The sequence below is a fragment of the Rhodamnia argentea genome, chromosome 6 (assembly GCF_020921035.1).
Source record: "Rhodamnia argentea isolate NSW1041297 chromosome 6, ASM2092103v1, whole genome shotgun sequence".
NCBI lineage: Eukaryota > Viridiplantae > Streptophyta > Magnoliopsida > Myrtales > Myrtaceae > Rhodamnia > Rhodamnia argentea.
In genome coordinates, this window is record NC_063155.1 from 24,876,763 (window position 1) to 24,899,504 (window position 22,742).

General features: G+C 41.3%; 3 protein-coding genes across 4 annotated transcripts; 2 read left to right on the forward strand and 1 right to left on the reverse strand.

Annotated features, from left to right (window-relative positions):
- Positions 1–1,355: 1,355 nt before the first annotated feature.
- Positions 1,356–5,878, forward strand: LOC115749430. Of its 2 annotated transcripts, none has more exons than XM_030686248.2 (15): positions 1,356–1,648; positions 2,683–2,845; positions 2,968–3,079; positions 3,187–3,336; positions 3,771–3,875; positions 3,960–4,043; positions 4,127–4,242; positions 4,320–4,421; positions 4,510–4,623; positions 4,707–4,763; positions 4,884–4,950; positions 5,046–5,099; positions 5,203–5,277; positions 5,381–5,416; positions 5,569–5,878. In XM_030686248.2, exons 2-15 carry the CDS (start codon positions 2,826–2,828, stop codon positions 5,680–5,682), a joined length of 1,206 nt encoding a protein of 401 aa, XP_030542108.1. In that variant the 5' UTR covers positions 1,356–1,648; positions 2,683–2,825; the 3' UTR covers positions 5,683–5,878. The 2 variants fall into 2 exon arrangements, with proteins under 2 accessions (XP_030542108.1, XP_030542107.1); XM_030686247.2 differs by having other exon boundaries at positions 2,695–2,845.
- Positions 5,879–7,459: 1,581 nt separating this feature from the next.
- LOC115749426 (probable E3 ubiquitin-protein ligase XERICO) lies at positions 7,460–8,195 on the forward strand. Its single transcript, XM_030686239.2, has one exon. It carries the CDS (start codon positions 7,627–7,629, stop codon positions 8,005–8,007), a length of 381 nt encoding a protein of 126 aa, XP_030542099.1. The 5' UTR covers positions 7,460–7,626; the 3' UTR covers positions 8,008–8,195.
- Positions 8,196–16,469: 8,274 nt separating this feature from the next.
- LOC115749418 (ethylene-responsive transcription factor ESR2-like) lies at positions 16,470–18,001 on the reverse strand. Its single transcript, XM_030686232.2, has one exon. The coding sequence runs from the start codon at positions 17,874–17,876 to the stop codon at positions 16,653–16,655; it is 1,224 nt and encodes a 407-aa protein (XP_030542092.1). The 5' UTR covers positions 17,877–18,001; the 3' UTR covers positions 16,470–16,652.
- Positions 18,002–22,742: the final 4,741 nt, after the last annotated feature.

Genomic DNA, 22,742 nt, shown 5'->3' on the forward strand with positions numbered 1-22,742 from the left:
AACGTCGAGGTCTACGCCAGTAGCCGCCGGAGGCTCGCCGGCATTGACTTCTTCCATTTGTCTTCCTTGTCATTCATTTTATTCATGCATCGTCCTTCTTTTGTTTTTGGTCAAATCATCCATCGTCTTCCGTCGGTTACGTTCACGCACTCATTTTGTCGTTTCCATTTCGATTTCGATATTCCCACCGATCAATATCCTCGATGGTATCAACAGAAAGACAAAACGAAGAATAAAAAGACCAAAGTACGAGACGGAGTATGTTCTGTATAGACACCGTTTGGTTTGGGCATAGTTCAGGTTCCTCCTAAAATCGAGAATCCAGAATCTACGGTCGAAATCGGATTTTCAAGTTTTGGAAATTGGAACTTACCCATCTCATAACCTAACACCTACCTTATCATAGGTAAATGACTGCATTGAATCATCACCTCTTTTCTTCTACAATCTAATGACCACAATTCGTACTTAGCCACACGAAGAATTTGAAGCATTCCATTCATTGACATTGCCGAAAATGAAAGTTTAGACTAGTAGTTTCAGATTACACACTCATAACTGGACGAGACATAAAATAAGGTTTTAGGTTCTATTCGGAAGCAGCCTATTCAAATCGGTTTCCCAACTTTTGAAATCTATAACCCGCCCCGCATACCCTAAAATCTGGAATCATGCTCGTCTCTATTTTGTTCACGAACCAATCAAATAATACCTAATGAGGCAATTTTACAAAATTATACACAAAACGCACATGCAATTTTAGCAGCAACATAAAAGTAAAACGATCTTTCTGACAAAGTGTATTCCATTCCCTTCACTATATCTAATCTCCATTTCTCCTTTTTCTTATTAAATTTTCTTTTTGTTAGCACCCGGAATTGTCATGACAGTCAAGAAATCACATTTAATTAAATACCGGACTTTCCCCCGCGGCCTAAAGATGACACGAAATCGATAATAGATAATTTGCCACTACAATCGATTAATTTAGAGATGACAGTTCTAGAAAAATTTCGGACAATGTTGCTTTTGATTCCTCCAACTTTTCAAACTTATGCGTACAAAATTGAAGAAAATATTTTATTAGATCACGAATCCCGTCTTATCGATAAAGCCTACCGTAATCATAACTTATCTTTATCAAAGCTCAATTTTAAAATACCATTGAATGGGGCTAACGAATTTCGAAACGAACATTGGTAATACAATTAGGTAAAATCAAGGCTCTCCCAAATAATTGGATGTTCTTCCTAATCAATTCGAAACCAATTAATGCAGAAATATACTAAGAGACGTACGAAGCAAGCCGCTGTAACGAACATTCCGAGCATAAATATATTCACACAAAACGATGTCGTCTCTCTCTCTCTAGGCTCTTTCCTTTTAACCGATATATAAAACGTTCGTCTTCCTTAATTCGCACGAATCTCGTTGTCAATCATCGCCGAGACGACATCCTCGTCGGTCCTCGTCCTCCTTTTTCTCTCACGCCATTTTCGCTTCGCTCGAAGCGCCTTTTGAGCAGGGACTCAGGTCTCTTGAGTGGCTAGATTCTCGTGATCCGCTGCTTCTATTTGATTCTTCTCGCGGTTCGTCACACCGACGCGCTTTGTTTCTCGCCACTCCGGGTTTCGCGTGTTTTTCCCAGGTGCGTTCCGTTCCCCGAGCTCCCTTCCTTTTTGTTGCTGTGCGCTGCGAGTGACCGCGAGCGAGCGATCGATTCAGCTCCTTGGGCCGAGGAGGCTAGCGTTTTTTCGTCGGAGGTTTCTGATCGGGCGTGGCGGCTGCAGGACGGCGGAGTGAGTTTAGAGTTTCCCTTGCGTTTTGACGGGGAAGCGAACGGTTAGGACATCGTCCTTTGCGATTCGGCTGATTGTTAGCTGAGCGCGGAATTAGTCGAGTACTCTTTTCTATACGAATCGAGTTTCCGTTTGACTGTTCGTAGTTGTTTGTGCTTTTTTTCGCGATAGATGTCGAGAAAACGTGTCGTCGTTCGGTCTGCGTTTCTGGTATGCTGACTTTGCAGGCAATGTGACTGGTCCGGTACCGTACGGAGGGTCTTCATTCAAAGGTGGAGCTGAGGCTCATACTTATGATTCCATTGGTTTTCTCAGAGCAAGCAGAATTGCCCGTGATTTAGAATGATAGTAGGCATTTTAGGACCACTACGCCAACACATTGTTCTAATGATCTGATCCTTGAGGTGGATTGTAGTCCTTTCTCTATTTTTTTCGTGGTGGCTGAGAGGACATTTAAGTGTCACTTGGTCTAAGAGAAGCTGGTCAGGAAAGGAACCCATAGCAAGCCCTTCCTAGCAAGATCTTGCATGAGGATGGTAGACATATGGCATCTACGCTGAATGTGAAGTTCGGACCAAGAGCTCTTATGTTATCATCCAGTTCATGAGATCAGGGAGTGATAGATGGAGGTGGAGTGGTGAGTTGTGAACCCTTCTGTTTAGGAGAGGCACAAACTTGCTAGCAATATCTTGTGTGTTGCTCATCAGAGTCTGTGCCCCTGATGGTGTGCATTCTTTAACTTTTTAGTGGACGTGCTTGATTAGCTGAAGTAATCCAACTGAAGCTACAACTTACACTTCCTTATGCTCTCCATATAATTGTCCAGTGACAGTGGAATTTGTAAGTGTTCTTAAAGTAGTTTTGCCGGTTACTATATCTTCAGGCTACTTTTCAGGTCTACTGCACTTTCATCGGGGCTCTTTTCAACTAAAATGGAGGGCAGGCGACTCAAAAGTTGTTGAAACAGATGCGGAGCATCCCGTGCTTTCCATGTTGTAAACACGCGCTGAGAAGATTGTTGAGGAAATGGGGAATCATACACGCAGGTTGGAACTACTGATGGCTTGTAGTACTATGGAACCGTACCCTGTTTCTGAGAGAATAGTGTTGAGTTTTCTGGGCTGCTGAAAGTTATCTTTCTGAATCACTTGTCTTTCGGCTGTTGCAGTGCTGGGTGTAAAAAATCAAATGACACCATGAGGCTGATAATAACAACATTTTTCGGAGTTGTGTTTGGTTTCTTCATTGGGGTGTCTTTTCCTACATTGTCTCTAATTAAGGTATCCCATCTGTTTCTCTTGATTCACTTCTTCATTTTCATCCTTTCATTATTTGCACTCTCCCTCTTATCTGAATCTTTTGGGTACTTCTCTCCAAAAATTGGTAGTTTAATCTTCCAACCAGCCTTCAAACGGCTGTTGATGTCAAGTATTCGGAAGACCCAAAAACAGGGCTCTCGACCCAAACGATTCTAAATTTGTCTGGTGAGAAGGGTTATAATAGCAGCTCAGATCAAGCTCAAAATGGTACATCTAAGGTAAAAGCTCCTTAATTTTAGCTCAATGCTGATAGCATATCTGGAAATGAGGAAGGCACATGCTTGAAAATTTATGCGTACTGCATGTGCTCGTTATTGGTTGATGCTTGAGTGTGATTGACCATCCGGAATAGAAAGGGATATATGAGATCAGACTTCATGGCTCTTATCATTGAAAACCTTTCTGCTCTTTCCAGCACATGTAAATATCATTGGAATTTTCATAAATTATAATTGCATCATGGTTCTGCTTTGGTTGTAAACAAAAGAAAATACGAGTCCCCTAAAGGAAATTACATCCTCTGATAGCAGCTGCGTGTTTTTACTGTGTTTGATAAATGAACAATTCGTTCATCTCTGCTTTATCTCCATAGTTACTTCCTAATCTTTCTTAGTACTCAGAATCAGTAGATGTCGTCATGACTTTGTTACAGATTTGGGTCCCTTCAAATCCCAGAGGTGCAGAAAGACTGCCACCGGGAATTGTCACTGCAGAGTCAGATTTTTATCTGCGCAGACTGTGGGGTAAGCCAAGTGAGGTGCGTCTCTGCCTGTGAACTGAATTGGATGTAATCAGCAACTCTTAAGTTTTCCCAGATGTCTAATCAATATGTCATCTTCAGGACTTAGCCATTAAACCGAGGTACCTAGTGACCTTCACTGTTGGTTATAATCAGCGGTTGAATATTGATGCTGCCGTTAAAAAGGTTTTCTCTCACTCTGCAAATTTTGCTTGCGTGCCTAGCATTTACTTCTGTCACATGCATTGCTAAATGTGTTCCTCTCACAGTTTTCAGAGAACTTTACCATTCTCTTGTTCCACTACGATGGAAGAACAACTGAATGGGATGAATATGAATGGTCCAAGAGGGCCATACACGTGAGCGTTAGGAAGCAGACAAAGTGGTAAAGAACTGCTATCTGTAGTGTGCAGGATATTTCCTGAACTTTCTTGGGGTTTAGATTTCAATCTCTCTCTTCAGGTGGTATGCCAAGCGGTTCTTGCATCCTGACATTGTGGCACCTTATGACTACATTTTCATATGGGATGAGGACTTAGGGGTTGAGCATTTTAATGCAGAAGAGTAAGCGGGAGATATATACATAACACTCTACTACCATTTACATTTCTGACAATTGAAACTCATCGAGTTTTGTGTGGTACCATGCCAGATACATAAAATTGGCGAGAAAGCACGGCTTGGAGATCTCGCAGCCAGGTCTGGAGCCTAACAAAGGCTTAACATGGCAGATGACTAAAAGAAGAGGTGATCGAGAAGTTCACAAGTGAGACTGACGCCACTGTTTTTTTTGGCTAAAACTTGCAGTCTTCGATTAGTAAGTAAATAGACGGTATTTGTTTTCTCCAGAGAAACAGAGGAGAAACCTGGCTGGTGTACTAGTCCCAGTCTGCCCCCATGTGCAGCGTATGAACTTTGAGCATCCTTATTAATATTTCCTTTTCTCGAGATGCTCCTTATTATCTCGTCACCAATGATTATTGATGGAAATGGATCCCAACAGGATTTTGTATTTGACATTTCCAGGTTTGTTGAGATAATGGCTCCAGTTTTCTCACGAGATGCTTGGCGCTGCGTGTGGCATATGATTCAGGTCACCCGAGCATATTCATCCTTTGTGTACCCTCCTCTGCCTTTTATTTCAACATGCCTTTTCCTTCTTTAATTTTGAAGTGTGGGGATTTGCAGAATGACCTAGTCCACGGATGGGGTCTCGATTTTGCTCTCCGGAAATGTGTAGAGGTGTGTGACCTGCATTTTGATTCCGTTTGCTTATCAGTAGTCGGCATTTGTCTACTTTTTCGTGTCTGATTGTGCTGTGTTCCTGAAATACCAAATGAAACAGCCAGCACACCAGAAGATAGGAGTAGTAGATGCTCAGTGGGTTGTTCATCAAACAATCCCCTCACTGGGGAACCAGGTAGATGGACAATGCTCGTCATTTCGTTCTGTTGTCATGAAAAGTAATGACCATTTGGCAATGGTTTATCTTATCAACATCTCTTTCGGTTGGCATCCTGTAGGGAGAAGCACAAGATGGGAAGTCACCATGGCAAGGGGTATGTAGAAGTGTCGAATATAAGTCGGACTTGCTATACATGCGCCATGAAAAAATTACACACCTCTCTCTTCCCCTAGAGCTATTAAGTCTGTAAAACATCGATTCCTTCAGAAGCTTATTATTCATGGACTGTGTTTTGGCTTGTGACAGGTCAGAGAGAGGTGTAGGAGGGAGTGGGGCATGTTTCAGAGACGGATGGATAATGCGGAAAAGGCCTATTTTCGGTCGATTGGAATGGATCCTTCGCAGATGAAATCTCACTAGGGATTCGAATCGCGGCAGTGGATTCTTGCAAGATCATACTCATGGTGATTGACTAGAGCATCGCATATAGTTGTATATCCCATTAATTCGCCGCAGCAGCGCTATTGATTCACCAATGATAGAATATTTCTTGCTATCAGTTGAGAAATTGCTTCAACGTCTTTCAAGAGTTTAGTTGGATTAGTGCCAATTTTCAGTGTCCACGAGTCTTGGCCGCGGAATTACTGTAGAGTCTGGACCGTAAGCGCCTGTGTAGATCCTTTGGCGAATCAACTTCGTCGTCGGAGGGTCCTGAGCCGTTATTTGTGCTATATAGGGAGGGACAATAAGCTAATTATGTTACTATTTATACTCTGTTTGTTTCGAGAAACTGAAAGATTTGAAAAATATTTTCCGTTAAATCTGGCAAAATGAGTGAATTACATATGTTTTTTTGACAATATTTAATGAATCAGGCAAAATATATGTTATTTCAAATTTTGATTTAAAAAAAAAAAGAGCCCAACTGAAAAATGGGTTTTTAATGGGTCTGTATTTTAGTCCATTAGCAATTTTGACGTCGATAACTTACTGATTCAGAAAAGTAAAATGTAAAAAAAAATAGGAGATAGGTTTACTAAAGTTGTTAAAAATGTAATTGAGTCCTAAAATTTTTAAAAAATTATAATTAAGTTTTAAAATTTATCAAATTGATGCAATCGAATTTTTTTGTTGATTCTATCCAATTCGGCCAATGGAAAATCTGAATAACGGAAAATGCAATTGAGCTTCGGCGGCAGATTTTAGAATTTTTAATGAACAGTTTGCGAGAGTAAGAGTTTCCGGTTTCGACCAACCGCTTGCCAAATATCTCCATGACCTTGGATTTGGGCCGATCAGCGTAGGCTATGGCCCCTGTTGGGGTCGGGGGCGATGGCAGAGGGGTACGGGGGATGGGGCGGTGGACTGGAGGGAGAAGGTGTTGAGAGGTCGAAGGAGACGCAAGAGGCCATCTGGACCTGCCGCTTGCTCTCCACGTGCACGTCCATGTGTCGCATCGCCACCTTGTCGTTCAACTTTGACATCCACTCCCCATGTTGAGTCTGGGAGACCAAAATATCCCCGGCTTTCGCGGCCACCTAGACGGCTTCCGAGGGGTGCAAACCGGCCCCGGCGGCGCATGGTTGGGACGGGGGTTCTTTGGGAAGTGGGGTTTCAGTTTCAAATCATCTCTATCTAAAGCAAGAATTTGAAGTCTTATTGGGTTTGTATCGAGTCAGGTACGCACTGATACAACTATGTTACCTAAAAATGAGTCAATTATGTGCAAATTCATTTTGCGAGCCACTCGAAACCTGACACGTCCCATCTATTTTAGAGGTTTATATTACTCTGCCGGTGGAGCTCGAGAGTCCAACAAGATTACAATCGCGGGTCATTGTTGAGGACTTGACAAGAAAGCTCTTGAATGGGAAATGCTAGAAAGAGATGTTCGTTACTCTTTCATGGCGTCTTCTGATCCATTGTTGAGTTCAGATTCCCTGAGTTGGTTGCCTGCTACTACTTCTCTCGTTGATTGGGACTTGGGATATTTCGACTCCACGTGTCCGTTCCTTGACGAGGTCGAGGAACGCCCACCCCACTCCTTCCTCCCTACCAAGTTGCGGGTCCTCATTGGTCGTCCGGCCGTCCCGACACGTGGTCGCCAGCTAAGCCTTCTGAAAATCTCCATACCCACCCTACACGTGTCCGCCATTTGTGACCCCGATGCCAAGCCGATGACCCCGGCGTTAAGAAGAGCCTCCACCCGAAGCCCCGTTGCTCTCTCGGGCAAGGGTCCACCTCCATCGCTCGCTCTATGCGGAGGTCTAGTCTCTCCGGCGAGCTCTACCAGAGGAGAGAGAAGTAACCACGAAAAACCCGAGAACAGATAGAAACAGGAAAAAAAAAAAAAAAAAAGGTCAAATGGGTCTGTCCAACTACCCAGGTCCTACCGAAAGCTTGCTCGCAATGCTGGTAATGGGCATTGTCTTCGTAGTGGCTATCCTGTTCAACACGGCCACGCCTCCGGTTCCTGAAGGCGGCAGAGACTCCAGCCCTTCCGGGGAGAGGAGCAGTGCCTCCTCCGCGGCGGTCCGGGTCAGGCGGCTCGAGCCACGGTGCAGTCATGACGGCGGCGGCAGGGCAGCGGCGGAGGAGTGCTGCGTGTGCTTGAGCAGGTTCGAGGACGAGGATGAAGTGAGCGAGGTGGCGAGGTGCAAGCATGTCTTCCACAAGGGTTGCCTGGAGAGGTGGTTCCAGAATGACCGGTCCAACACTTGTCCCCTTTGTCGCTCCCTTTGCTAGCTTAAACCGAATCCTTAGCATATTAGCTAGGTCTAGTGTCACGACATATTCTGTTCTTTTAGGCGCAGACGGAGGATTCCTAGAGAGAGTGTGTCCTGCATCTGCCCTTGGTTGTAGGCTTGATGGAGTCAAATGTAACAACAAGAGCATGCACAAAAAATAAAGCAGATGAAGAGGATTTAGAGACAGGATCATTCGTGGATTTGTCATGGTTTCTAGGATTCTTGTCGACGCGAGTTTCGGCTTTGCAGAAGGTGGAAGGTTGCAGGCCCGGACACCGAGCTAATTTTTTGACGCGGCGTTCGGCGAAAATAACAAGCAAATTCTTGCTTAAGAGAGAAATCTCGAGAAATTTGATAATAAAATAATGATCATATTCAAAAATATTATAAACACACTTTTTATAGGGTGTTAACCCTAATCCTAACCATAGTAGGATTCTAAACATAAAATCCAAAACTACAAAATCGTCTTTAATAAATTTCGAAAATACTAAAAAAAAAAAAAGGAAAATCCATCTAGATATTCTTGAATCGTCAAAATTCTTCGTTAGTCACGGTCGAAGGCGGTGAATATTAATCAGGATACCGTTTCGCTTTAGCCGATCGAATTTGAGCTCGATCTGATGTCGTCGACTCGATTCGTCGGTTCTTGACACATCATCGTTTCGCCTTCCGATTGGATTTCTGCCTGTGCAATCGATCCAGAAACGCACTACCAATACATTCCGCATCATCTCTGCACACATCCGGTGCATCTAAGAATTTTTCGGAAGCGCCGGCTCTCGCCTTTCCGCGAGTAAAATGAAGGGTCCTCATCGGACTTCCTAAGTGCCACTCGTCTGTGCCAAGACTAAGGAATTCGGTTCTTCGTCCACGTTTGGGGGGACCACAAGGTCTGCACAGCGCGGTCTGAATGAACAGTCCGAAATCCGGTTTCGCCCAACGGTACGGTTCCTGGTTATGCTCATCCAGGGCTTACTACTTGCTAGACTCTTTGGATCTTGCTGGGCCGGGCCAAAGTTTCGGGCTCGAGTACGGAAGCCCGGAAGTAGCACAGACGGGCGCGATTACCATTTTGGGGGAAGAAAAAAAGAGGTCAATGATTAGCATATTGAAAGATGTTTGACCTGTGGATGTGGTTATGTGACTTGCATGTGTTCAAATTTCAAAAGGGCTTTCATATCAATAGATGATAGACGGATAGATAGATAAGGGAGTCTGGGAGAATATGGGAGTGAGGTAAAATAAAAAAAAAGATACTAAAAATGTGCATTCTCGAATATTTGAAATTTGAATAAATTCACTAGATGTGTTTGTTTCGCGAAAAATCAATGATTTTGGAAAATATTTTGCTACAAATAATTGTTCATATCACTCCGGAAAAATAATTGATAGCAAATATTTGCATTATCAATAGCAATTTATGCGTAAACATTCCCAACGATTGTTTTTGAAAATGTTTTTCTTTTCAAATCGCTGATCGTTTGCGGAAAAAAATGCACCCTCTTTGTTTCGTGGAAATTTAATTATTTGAGAAAGATTTTCCTAAAATTTATTGGTCACTGTCAACAATAAATTGTGCCTAAATATTTTCGCACTTCATGAAAATATATTTCTATTAATACTAGCGTTATCACTTAAAGGGGGTGAATAGGTGATTTCAAGGAATAATAGAAACTAATGTAGAATATAAACAAATACGTTAAAGCTTCGTTCGGACGAAGTTTTGCTAGTAAGATATGAGATACTCTCATATGCGACGACATACACAATTTTACTATCACACTATATAAATAGAGAGATTAAGGGATAGAGAATTTGCATAGAGAGTTTATAGTGGTTCGGCTTCGTTCAAGCCTACGTCCACTTCTTTACGTTGGCAGCCAATCGGCTGGATTCTACTAATCAATTGCTCGGAGGTTATAACTCGGTGAATAGATTTCCCGTCTAACACTCTTGCACTTGAATGTTCTCATATAAGTATTACATTGTTTGAATCAAAGTTATGTAAAAAATGTGAAGCTCTCTTGACCTTGGAATTTAGAATTCTGCTCTCTCGTCTTGTACGCTCTTCAGCCTTGAGGTCTCCTTTTATACTTCTTCGTCTCCAACTTCCCGTTGCAATATCTCCAGAGAATCACTCTTCAAACCTCCCGTTGAATGAGACTGTATATAAAGGATCTCGTAGCCATTGATGTTAACAAAGAAAAGAATTCTCCGTTAGATTAAATCACCACATAATTATGATCTTGGGTCTCTATAGATAGAGTTTTTCATTAGGTAGTCATCCTCGTCTCCCTTAATCCATATCTTTGATTGATCTTCAAGATTGAGAATCTCCAAGAACAATCCAGCTTGATTTGCTAGTCGTTGTGATGATGTAATCATCTTGAATATATCTCTTGATAATCTAGTTGTCACACATGAAGTATTCTCTCGGAGCTTGAGTTTCATTCCAACGTCTAAACTCCTTACAGAGTCTAAGCCCTTCGGAACATTGTGCGAGCCTTTATTGCCAAATTTAATCCTGTGTACCTATTCTTTTGACACTCGAATGTACGTTAGGACAATCTGCAAAACAGCATTTCATTGCATTAACTTAGATATTAGAGATCATGGATTGTTTTATCAACTTCAAAATTAATTAGGGGTTTTTCTCAATAATTTCTTTCACAAGTAACCATTTTCACAAAAAATCGTTTGTCGGATCATCAATTCCCACTAAACAAAGGCACGCCATAGGTTAAGAAACTTCATGTGAAACGAAGATCTAATACATCGAGCTTTGGCCCGAAATATCCCGGACCATATCGATATCCTTCCGGTTCCGGGATCCTTATTTCGCTGTTACATGAACATAGGAAGCAATTGAAACTGGCGAATGCTGTTGTAAAAAAGGCTAGATTTTCAGGTTAACGACTATGGCTTTCCTTAGCAAAACTGCACGAATTCTCTTTTCCAGCTCACGTATTTGGCTTCTGCTTATAGGCTCCATCTCAAAAGTCATCGACCACGCCGTCCGCATCATTCATCTTCACTCCAAAGAGATGGGAACCCAAGACGGGGTCGACCAGTCGAAATGGCGGTTGTCAAAGGCGGTGTTAGTGGCCAGAAGTGGCGGCACAGCCATTGGCCAATGTTGCTGGAACGAAGGAAGGAAGAGAGGGTGATGGAGAAGGGAGAGGGGGTAAATTTTTTTTTTTTCCTGGTTTGTGCGAGTGCAGGATAGATGCGCACCCGGCTATATAGGATCGGTAGGCCCACGTAGTGTTGCATCGGCTTAAGACATACCTAACTTTTTACGGTAAGAATAGAGGGGTCTCGTGATTCCACTAAATCCAATTGTAGGTAAACCGGCCAAAACCCTTAAAAAAAAACAGGTTCAGATCCCGGTTATTCAGCCAGTATGATCCAAGTTCTAACGTATTGGTTTGCGGCCATTCAATGATATGAGATGTTGAAAACTTCAATATGTCATTTTAAACGTGTCTTTATTTAGTCATTGTTTGACGTGGAATTTGAGTCTTAAAAGTCGATAACACCCCTTCAAGAGGAAATCATTATTGCCCATTGGGAACCTTATAACATAATTGATGTTTAGGTGAATATTGTGCGTGTTTGTTTGAGCGAAAGAATTTTCTGAGAATTTACTGAACTTTCACGTTTTTGATTTGCTGTAAATGAATTGGCAATAGGAAATCCATTAACAGTCAACGAAAAAAAAATACGTACTTAAAGTTAGGAAAATGAAATTCTCTGACTTGAAAAGGGGAAAACATTTTCCTTAAAAGTGATTTTTCGGTAAGCATTTCCCTCGTTTATGAATTTTTTTCTCGAAATAAACACACCAATTTGTTAGAACAAGCTTATCGATAGAACGGGATTTGGACTCTCCAAACCGTTTGAGTTGGACAAATGCACCCTCCTCGTCTCGTCTTCATTTCATTTTTGGTCCATCCACTATGAACCCCTCCTACTCAATCGAATCATATGCCAACAAAGATGGGAATTGAAGGACCATCATAAATGGACCTTGTTCGAGCCATAGTCAAACGGGATGACAAGTGTCCATAAAGATTCGTGGGTTCCTCGAATCCAATCCAACTTTCCACTTTCGTGTAAGCTTTTATGAGGAGATAGAGAGGGGGGATAAGCTAAATATCACCCTACAAAGGCATGAAGTGCATGGTTCTTGGTCGTCATCTTCATTTAATGCCTAGTTCTAAGATGGCTGGTCCCTTTATGAGCTGGATTTGATAGGCCTAGCTCGAAGGTTAATCGTTTCTTTTTACCACCCTGTGGATAGTTCATGCGATGATGTTTCAATATATTAATATTTCCGCCAGAAGTTAGGTTTTACCGACAACGATAGTACACTTGAATTGAATCATTCAGCTTCATTATCCTCCCTCCCTCCCTCCCTCTCTCTCTCTCTCTCTCTCTCTCTCTCTCTCTCTCTCTAAACATATTTCCTCTTGAGAACTTATGCTTCTTTAGTTATATGGACTCTTTTCCCGGAGAAAATACCAAAAAAATTCAAAACATATTGTATTGGTACCAATTTAGTCTTAAACCTTTTTGTATTGATATCAATTTAGTTCATCAGGCCAATTTAAATCGAACATCAATGACGTGGACGTCGGCCGTTCTACGTGACAACGCTGGTCCCGACGTGGACATTTTCTATAATTTCCTGATTTCTTATTTTTTTTTCTTTCCCATTTCTTTTTCCTATTGCCGGGGCGAGGTATAGCCTCCCCGGGCAAGGTTTGGGCAAGTGTCGGCGAGGTCGAGGCTCGGTGAGCCCGATCAAGGCTAGGGGCTGCCTCGCATTGAAGAGGCCGACCCTCGCCGGATCCGGGGTAGGGGGCCTCGTCGGCCATGGCCTGTTACTAGCCAATCACTAGAAAATAAAGAAAAGAAAAAGCAAAAAAATGAAAGACAAAAATTCAAAAAAACTTATTAAAAATGTCCACGTTGGCGCCAACGGTATCACGTAGAACGGCTAGTATCCACGTCAGCAATTTCTGGCCTAAACCGATCGAATGGACTAAATTGATATCAATGCAAAAAGGTTTATGACTAAATTGGTCCAATTAAAAAGTTTAAGAATAAAATTATATAAATACAATAAGTTTAGAACATTTTTTGACATTTTTTCCTCGTTTCGTCTGTAACATCTTCTCTCGCCGGAGGAGCCTCACGAACTTGGAGATTTTATAGTCAGAAAAGAATTTGGAGTCAATACAATGGCTATTTCAAGATTCCTCAAGTCCCGTGATAAGTACACCATGAGTGCTATAACTTTTGTACGACGTTCACTTGAGTACTATAACTTTTTTTTCGTCCACTTGAGTGTCATATCAGAGCAAAATCGTTTACTTGAATGCTATTTCTAGCAAATCATCTTATGTGGATTTATTATTATTTTTTATTTATTTTCAATGACACATGGATTTTTTAAATAATTTTTTATATTTACGGAATTTTTTTAAAAAAATCATTTATTTTGATATTTTTATTTTAATTATTTAATATTTTCTGGAAAAAAAAATCCTTCAATTTCTCATGGCCGGCGAGGGTCACCGAGAGGACCCTAGCCTTACAAGGCCGGCTCGCCTTCCGGCGCGGGGGGAGAGGGGGGGGTGCAGGTTGCGGAGGCGACGGCCCCGGGCGACGCAGGGGGGTGTGTGTGCAGGTTGCGGAGACGACGGCCCTGGGCGACGCGAGGGCCCTCATGGTGACCCTCACCAGCCAACAGGGGGAAAACAATAAAAAATAAAAAAATTCAAAATAACTAAAAGAATAAAATAAAGATCTACGTTTATATTAAAAAATTCAAAAAATTTACTCCGGCGATGCTACTTCAGATTTTCCGACATACATGTAGGATTTCCGACGGGGCAAATCGGCAATAACACTTAAGTGATTGTTTTTTTTTTTCAAATTTTGAGCACTCAAGTGAACGCCGTACACAAGTTATGGCGATCACGGTGTACTTATCCTCTCGAGTCCTTCTTGAACATTGACATTGTACGATCCCGAAGTAAGAGCTAAAAAAGTTAAATTTGAAATGGTTTTACCTTATTATGAGCCGAAATTGGGAAAGGCTAAAGAGAAATGAAAAAAGAAAAAATGGCTCAGTTAGCGAAAGCTAAGCCAGTTTCAACAGCAAGTTCCGGAATGTCGATCTAATCAACCTAGCTATTACCCTAAATTGTATGATCTGGACAGGGGTTGCTGTAGCTATACGATGTTAAAATGTAACCCCAGTTGATGGGACACAACTTATGTATTTTTTTTGTTTTGGTCAGAACACAACTTATGTATTAACTACTTTGAATTCCTGTAAAATCGATATGTTTCGTTCTTCAGAAAACCTCTCATCATGTGACAAGCAGTCAAGCATAGTTAACTGGCGAAAACAAAAGGGTTTGTGTACTGGAGCAGACTGCGGAAGTTATATAAAGCTTTGAAAACTTTTGATTAATCATATTCATTTTACAACACGGGCTCTGTTTTGTTTCGCGAAAAAAAAAAATTAAAAATTTTTTTTTCTCAAAATGATCGGTTATATTGCTTACAAAAATGAATGAACGGAAATTATTTTCATTAGCCATGAAAATGTCTAGCCATAAATTGTTGTCGACAATGAAAACCTTTTCTATTGACTAAAATTTCAAGCTATAACTTTTCGAAAAATATTTTTCAAATTATTTATTTTTCGCGAAACAAACGGAGCATTAAATGAATTGTCAGGCCTATGCCGTATTTTCCCCTAGCATAGAAAATCCAGCTTTATAACAACATTGCATATGGAAAAAGTAGATCCGCGAGATGTACTAATCAATTGATGTGGTATGAAAAAAAAAATTGATGTGGTGTGCATCCGTGACACATATATCATCCATAAACACACCCCAAAATTGATCGATATTGCCTGTGCACATCAATATAATCAGAATAACATTGGTTATGTTTGAATTGTTTTTGAATAATTTATGCATGACCATGTTTCCATTGGATTAAGGATCTCTTGCATATGCCATGTGCGACTTGCTCACGAAGCAGATTAATCTTTGCAAAGAAAGTAATTTTGTTATTGACTTTTAAAATGATTTTCCCACTAATATTGGAGAAAATTGAGTTATGAGAACACAAATGATTTGCCTTATAACGAAAAAGAAGAACAAAAAAGTAATAGATAATTATAGTCTAATTTATTTTATATAATGCTTTTATACTTCTATTTGACATTAGAGTTGGATACATGAATATATCTTCTAATTTATCGGGTCATATGAGGAGAAAACTCCATATACATTTCTAGGCGGATTTCTAGTTTATCTACATCTATCCCAATGATCCGCTTATCAAATCGTTGCACTTGATGTTCGATCGCGAAGAGAAGATGAGGACTTTGCAAAGTGAGTTTTCCGATTCAAAAAATAACCGAACCTATTTAAAAATTCTTCCTGTTCTATATTTAGTCGAAAAAACGCTCAACCTACGGGAATTGCTTATTACTTTTCAGCTCTCTCAAGTAATTAAAAAATCTATGCTCCAGATCCATGAACATATAATATATACACAGAAATATCGCGTAAGCGAAGATAAAAGCAAGTACAAACAAGTATGAGAAAATTTAATATTTATTCAATTGGATTTAAATGTATAATTTCAGTTCAAGACTACGTAGTTAACTAGATAAATTGAGATGCGTTGTGTTGTGGAAAATTTCGCAAGGTTGTAATACGAAAACTTCACTTGCTTATAAAGGTAAATTGCTCATTACTTGCAATTTAAGTATTATTTAAATCAAAGACATAATGAAAGGAAATGACTAGAACTCCAATATTAATATATTCACTTTGTTAAAAGTGAAAGTCCTCTTCAGTTGATAGTCGATGAAATCAGCAACATATGGCTATTAACCTGCTTTGGGTTATATCACAAGGACTTTGAAAGCCAATAGCATCTGGATTAACTATGTAGTTCATCCATTTGTTAATGTTTGAGACGAAAAAAAAAAAACAAGTAGTAGCAGTTTTTGTTTAAACCTAGTACTTTCTTCTAACCGGCCGGAGATAGAAGCAAATTAAGAGCTTCCGTTAGATACTTACAGGCGAGAACATTCTTTATTCTCGAAGATGGGTTTATAAAAAATCGGACAAAACATAGATTCTTCGTCCTTTTTGAGGAATCATCATGAAAAATCAACCAAAAGCTATCTTGAAACGAAGAAAAGACACATGTGTGGGCAAGATTCTGCATCGATCGTCGAACTTTTTTTGGGAAAAAAAACCTCCTTGAAATAGAAAGTGAATAAGCTAGATACCTGGTTCTAGAAAAGAAACCCTGATTGCCCATGTCAACGCATGCACTTGGCTCCGACAAAACATTCTCAGAGAGAGAGAGAGAGAGAGAGAGAGAGAGAGAGAGAGGGAGGGACGGAGGGAGGGAGACAGAAAATCTGATCTTTAAATAAAAAGTTTCTAGCAGGAGACATAGAATCATGCTGTAAAATGATCTCGAAGAAGGTAAGCTTGTTTGCATACTACGTCAAACACGGGTAGCTCTCATCTCCTCCTGAAATTACTCTCACTAATATTATTCATGGAATCATCTTCATCATCTTGGCCGCTAAGTATTCTCAACCGTAGCTGCTACGAAGCTGCTCATCGCAACTTCGGGGCACTGGAATAAGTCCTCGAACATGGAGTACTGGTCCTGCATCATCTGCAATCCGCTCTCTGGCCACTCGCCCCACAGCGACAGGGCCTGTGGTCCGGCAGCAGCAAGTATGTCAAAACTCTCCAGCTGCTCCAAGCTTGTCGTTGAGTCGGATGCGTACTCGCTGCCAACCACAGAGCACTCCACTGAAGCAGCAGGCTCTTCGGTGGTGGCAGAGGAACAAGCCTGCTGGCTCTTCGGCGGCGGCGACGAGGGTTTTGGGAAGAACCGTTCGATGACTTCCTCCAGCAGCCCTGAATTACTCGACGAGTACTCCTGAGGAAATAGTTGCTCCAACTCATGCTTGTGATCATCGGTTGTCGACGCCATGGTCGAGATGCTCGCGCTGACAGAGCTCTTCACGGGACAGATTTGATGGTCTTCCGCAAGGTGGAGGTTCATGGAAGAAGAAGAAGAAGAACAAGGATTGCCAGTGGAGGGACTTACCAGAGACCCTCCGGAGAAGGTGATGGGAGTTGACGTGGTCAAGGCCTGCAGGTTTGGGAAATGGCCGTAAGGTGAGTAAAGAGAAGCCGTGGTGGCGCTTGAGGAAGAGTTGAGGAAATCGCGGAGGAGGAGCATGTCAAGCGCGGAGGAGCTGGTGGCCACACTCCTCTGAGAAGCTGCCGAGGTAAAGTCACCGGTTGCAAAGGCAGATTGCCAGCTGGAGCGGCTCCCTATTGGGAAGCCGCGGAAAGTCTGGCTCGGGGCCGACTGCTTGGAGAAGTTGCAGAAGTGGTGGTGGGCGGAGTGAGGCAGCGGGGGAGGAGAGTTCGGGTACACGAAGTTGGTGCGGGCCTTGATTCCTCGCATCGCACGGGCTGCGCAATCATAGGCGCAGGCCGCCTCCTCCGCTGTGTCAAAGGTGCCCAGCCACCGCCGCTCCTTCGACTGCGGGTCCCTTATCTCCGCAGCGTAGCGGCCCCATGGGCGACGCCTCACCCCGCGGTACCTTGTGGCTCCGCCGGAGGGGACCCCGTCCCTCAGAGTCCTCTTGTTGGGATTGGCGGTGGCGGTGGCGGTGGCGGTGGCGGTGGCGGTGGGTTTCTTGGGGTGGTCGGGGAAGGTGGTTTCGGTGGGGTTGGTTTCTAGGTTTTGAGTGGCCCCGTTGAGTCTCCTAATTGCGTCTTCCATGTTTTTAATACGGTGAAGAGAAGAGAGAGACAGAGAGGGAGATGGTGGGTGTGGTGTGGTGTGGTTGTGATCACTAGGGGTTGATGCAGACTCTTGGGAAGCTTTGATGTTGAGGACTACTTTAGGGTTTGGTGGCTAGAAGTTGCGAGGGAGAGACGTATTTATAGAGAAGAGGGTCTCCCTTTCGGGATAACACGTACGTCGAGGGTATAAATATCACAAATCATGACCCTTTTTTATTCATTTTTTCGCACAAAATATAAGTATTAGTTATCAGATGAAATACAGAAACTTAGAAGCATTTCCCAGCATTACAAATAGAACTAACAATGCAAGAAGATGGAGATAGGAAATCTCCATATAGTAGCCAATATTATATTAGCCAGGGAAAAGTCATTTTTGTATTGGAAAACTCTACCTCTAACGATTTTACGCATATTAAACAAAATAATATGGATAACATTTGACTTGTTTTGAAACGTCTGCAATAGAACCCATCCGATAAAATTACGTTTGCTGATATCGCTGGCCCAAATTAAGTTATGTCACTCCACATTCAGTCCCATTTGTGCGAATTTATCATAAATCTCTTTATAACAGTACCTAGAGCTTGATATTATTGAAATTAGAGCTAGTCTCAACTTAAGAAGACATCGCCAACTCAAGACCATACTGACCTTGATGTCATGCTACATAACTGGAGTGCCTCCGCATTTAGTAATGTGAACCCAAATACTCCATATGGAAGAGGACGGAAAATTGATGAGGTTCACAACATGCGACCCAACAATTCTTTGTTCCTTGATTTCAAATTGAGCAACCTAGTCCTCACTCCCTTTGGGTATGCAAACTACTCGCCAAGCAACTTTGTGGAATCTATATACTTATGTATTTCCGCCCATAAGAATTTTTTGATATTCTTCTCAACCTCATAGATAATTTGCTTTGGAAGTAGAAACATTTGCATCCAATAAGTGCAAATGGAGATTAGGACTGATTTTGGTCTACCGGAGAGTCATGCATAGCTTGTATGTTTCATGCCCCGTCCTTTCATCCTGTTAAAGATTTTGTCAGTCGGAATGTTGCAATTAGCATGCGTGAGCCTTCTAGTAACAAGTAGGAGTGGGCATGGCTTTAAGGTAGAAATGGGAATCAAACCTGTGGGAACCCATCCGATTATAGGTTCTAGGGTATACATAATATGCTCCAGATTTCAAAATTTGGGGAATCGATTTTGATGATTTGATTCCGGGTTCCAGGTTTTAGGCTCCACTTAGAACATGGAATAAATCTCTGTGTTTTTTTTATTCTATGTCCTCGCGCATGCGGCATTTCATGGCGTTCGATGATGAACATATGATCCGAAACCACTAATTTGAGCTTCCATTTTTTAGCGATATCCGTGAATGAGATATTTACTTTGTTAATATTTCATATTCTGCGCGTGTCTAAATATATATTGTGATCAGTGGATCGTAGCAACAAATGACGATTATTAGAGATTTATTAACTATAATTATTCAATTAAGAATACAGATAGAACCTAGATAGACATTATAACCTGTAACAGGGTAGATTCCAAATTTAATGGTATGCGAGGTAGGTTTTAAATTTCAAAAATTGCAGAATTAGCTTCAATGGATAAGTTTCGGGTTCTAAGTGGAACCTAGATCCACCCTAGAACCGCTCGCCCCTAGTAACAAGGGGAACACCAAGGTATCTAATAGGGAGGGTAAGTGTGGATAAAGGCATGTAATCCAATATGAGGAGCTTTTCATCCTCGGTCAACCTAGAGAAAAAGATTTGACATTTGTCTGGGTTAAAGTGCAATCTTGTGAGAGCCACAAAATCATCCAATGCATCAATAAGGCAAAGGACGGAGTTTACATCCACATGAACAAAGAGGAACCAATCATCTGTGAAGAATAAGTGAGTAATTTTTTTTTTTTTTTGTGTGTGTTTTACAGCATCGGTGGAACTCGAGGGAAGAAGCAGCAACTTTCACATTGGTAATTCTATTAAGAATTTCCATAAACAGGAGAAAGAGATATGAAAAAAGTGGATCACCTTGTCATAGCTCATTAGTGCTATCAAAATTGCCAACTTGTTCACTGGTCAAGTTAACTGAAAACCTCGGTGTCTTGATGCGTTGATTTCTTAGATCAACAAAGAAATCAGGTATTTTATAGCTTTAAGAACCTCAAGTACTACTTTTTACCATGTTAAAAGCTTTCATGAGAACAATTTTCATTGACACACGTTTACCTTTACCGCCCTTGTGGTAGCTGTGAAAGAGTTCTTGGCACAATAATATTTTTTCCGAAATCTATCGTCCCAAGATGAAGGGGGTTTGGTTGATAGGCCGACAACCGAGGAGAGAACACCACTTATTCTTTCTCCAAATAGCTTTGGTGGGACCCTTTGGATGAAGTAAGGCTTAATACAATTGGACTGCGTGATTTACGACTTTACTTTATGTCCATAGGGAAGATCTATATAGTTGTAGTTTTTAAACACCTCGTATTAGAGAGAGAAGGAAGGAAAGAGGGGGAGGGGGCAAAGTTAGGCTATGCGAATGACATGGTGTCCAATTAGACTATTAGCAATATATTTAAAAGCGTAAATTGATGGAAAAAGACGTGGTCCGAAATCAAATGGTTGTTTTTGCTCGTCTCTTCTTTGTAGGACGGAACTCAGTCTAAAGACAGAAGTCATAAGTCTCGATTCTAAGTACAAGGTAACCGAGGGTTTAGAGATTGAATGTCTCTTACTTCTGACATTCAATACATCCGATGAGGTATGAACTACCACAATCTATTGATAAAGCTTATAGATGGAAGGGTAATTTTGATAATAGAATCTGACTTTTTTTTTTTTTTTTTATAATCCAGGATCCGTCGGTCGTAATCGAGCCCGAAGACCCTTTTCGACGGCGACTATACCCGAAGAGAGGCTAGCCCCGCGACTCACCAACAAGGGCCCCCCACTTAAGTCCAAGAAACGTATTGGGAGAGTTTCGAACTCCCGACTGTGGCTTACGCCGGCACCAAAGGGTTTGAGTCTCACCAACACGCCATGCCCGTGGTGGGTGAATCTAACTTTTAGTGCTCGTTCGATACAAAAATACTAAGTTTTTACAGAGACACGATGCAGCATCATGCTGCTTGAAGATCGCCGGACATCCTTTTTATAAAATAAAAAAAAAAACGGTCTCATGAATCACGCACGTGCTAAAAACTACATAATTCGCACAACAAAAGAAGAGCAGAAAAATTAATTACTGCTGCATGATAAACGCATTTCGAGTCCAAGGATGGTCTTATCACGTACCATACGACATTTTGTTTCCCCTAGATGAGACATACGTACGCTGAATGACATATCATTAGTCCTATCTAGATATTAATATTTAACAGCTACCCCAGTGAAATTGAAGAAAATTAGCAGACTTCAAATTTATTCAATATACACGATTATTTTCTTGCAAAAATTTCCCTTGATTGACCAAAAAAGGAAAAGAAAAAAAAAAAAAAAAACAGAGCCTGTGGAATGACAAGATGGAATTTATTAGGCGCGCTAAAATCGTCACGCCAATGCATCTCAACCCTTGGATGCAATTTTTATGCATTAAATTTGTTGTCTTTTCTAGATCCGACGGTTGACATTCACCAAGGACAATGCTCCTTATTTGCTGAACGATGATAACTACAGTCAAACAGTGATTTGGGTGAAGCAGCAGGATCAACAGTCATCAGTGGTGAGGGCCGAAAAGAAATTCGAAAGAATATTATTAGAAATTATCCACGTCGGCGCCGGCAACGCCATGTCAGTGATTTTCCGTCAAAATTACACAAATACAAAAGGTTTAGAGCTCAATTGGCCAAAAAAATATATGATTGAATTGACACAACTACAACAAATTTAATAATTTTTTAGTAAGTTTCCCCTTGTAAACCCTAGTCCTTGAATTCCCTGAGAAGTTGGCCATTTCTATTCCTCTGAAGGGTTTGGTTGATTGATCCACGACCTGTACAGATGCACACCGTCCCATGTAAAAACAACGTTTTTCGTATGTTTTTTTCCAATTCAAACGACAACGGCATCGGAAGAAGAATGCAGAAAAGGAGATAACTACGGAACTCATCTTGTCATCGATGTGTTAAATAGGGTCCATTACGGCATGCAAAATAATTGGGTAGATGTCACTTATGATACCAACTTGACATATCCTAAGCTTCAGTCATCAGTTTAGCCTATGGAAATGATTTCAGACAACATTATGTCGATGGAAACATGTTGGCAAATGAGCTAGGCAAGAGCAATTACAGCTCGCGTTTCGACTTGGCTCTCGTGCCCGTTCAACCTAGTTGGATTTTTTGAATAATTCCACCCATATAATGAGTGAAAAAGGCAAAATCTCTGGAAATTCAAAAGTAATAACCTAGGAATTCATTCATGTTCATTTTTTTTTTTTGCAAGTTAACGATACTCATGGAAAACTGGAAAAAGTACCAAAAAGGTCATAAACCTATGGCATTAGTACCAATTTAGTCATAGACCTTTCAATTTGACTAATTTAGTCATAAACGTATTCACATTGATACCAATTAAATCCAACCGATCAATTTAGGCCGAAAATTACTGACGTGGTTGTCGTCCGGCCTATTGACGATGACGTGAACATTTTTTAGTGATTTTTTTTTTTATTTCTTACAATTTTTTTTTAATTCCCTTTTCTTTTTGTAGGTGGCCGGCAATAGGCCATGGTTGACGAGAGCAAGGGTCGTCCTCGCTTGCCATAGGAGAGGGTGGCCTTGCCGGGCTGTGCCTGGGCAGGCAAGAACAGGCAAGGCTCCTCTCGCTAAA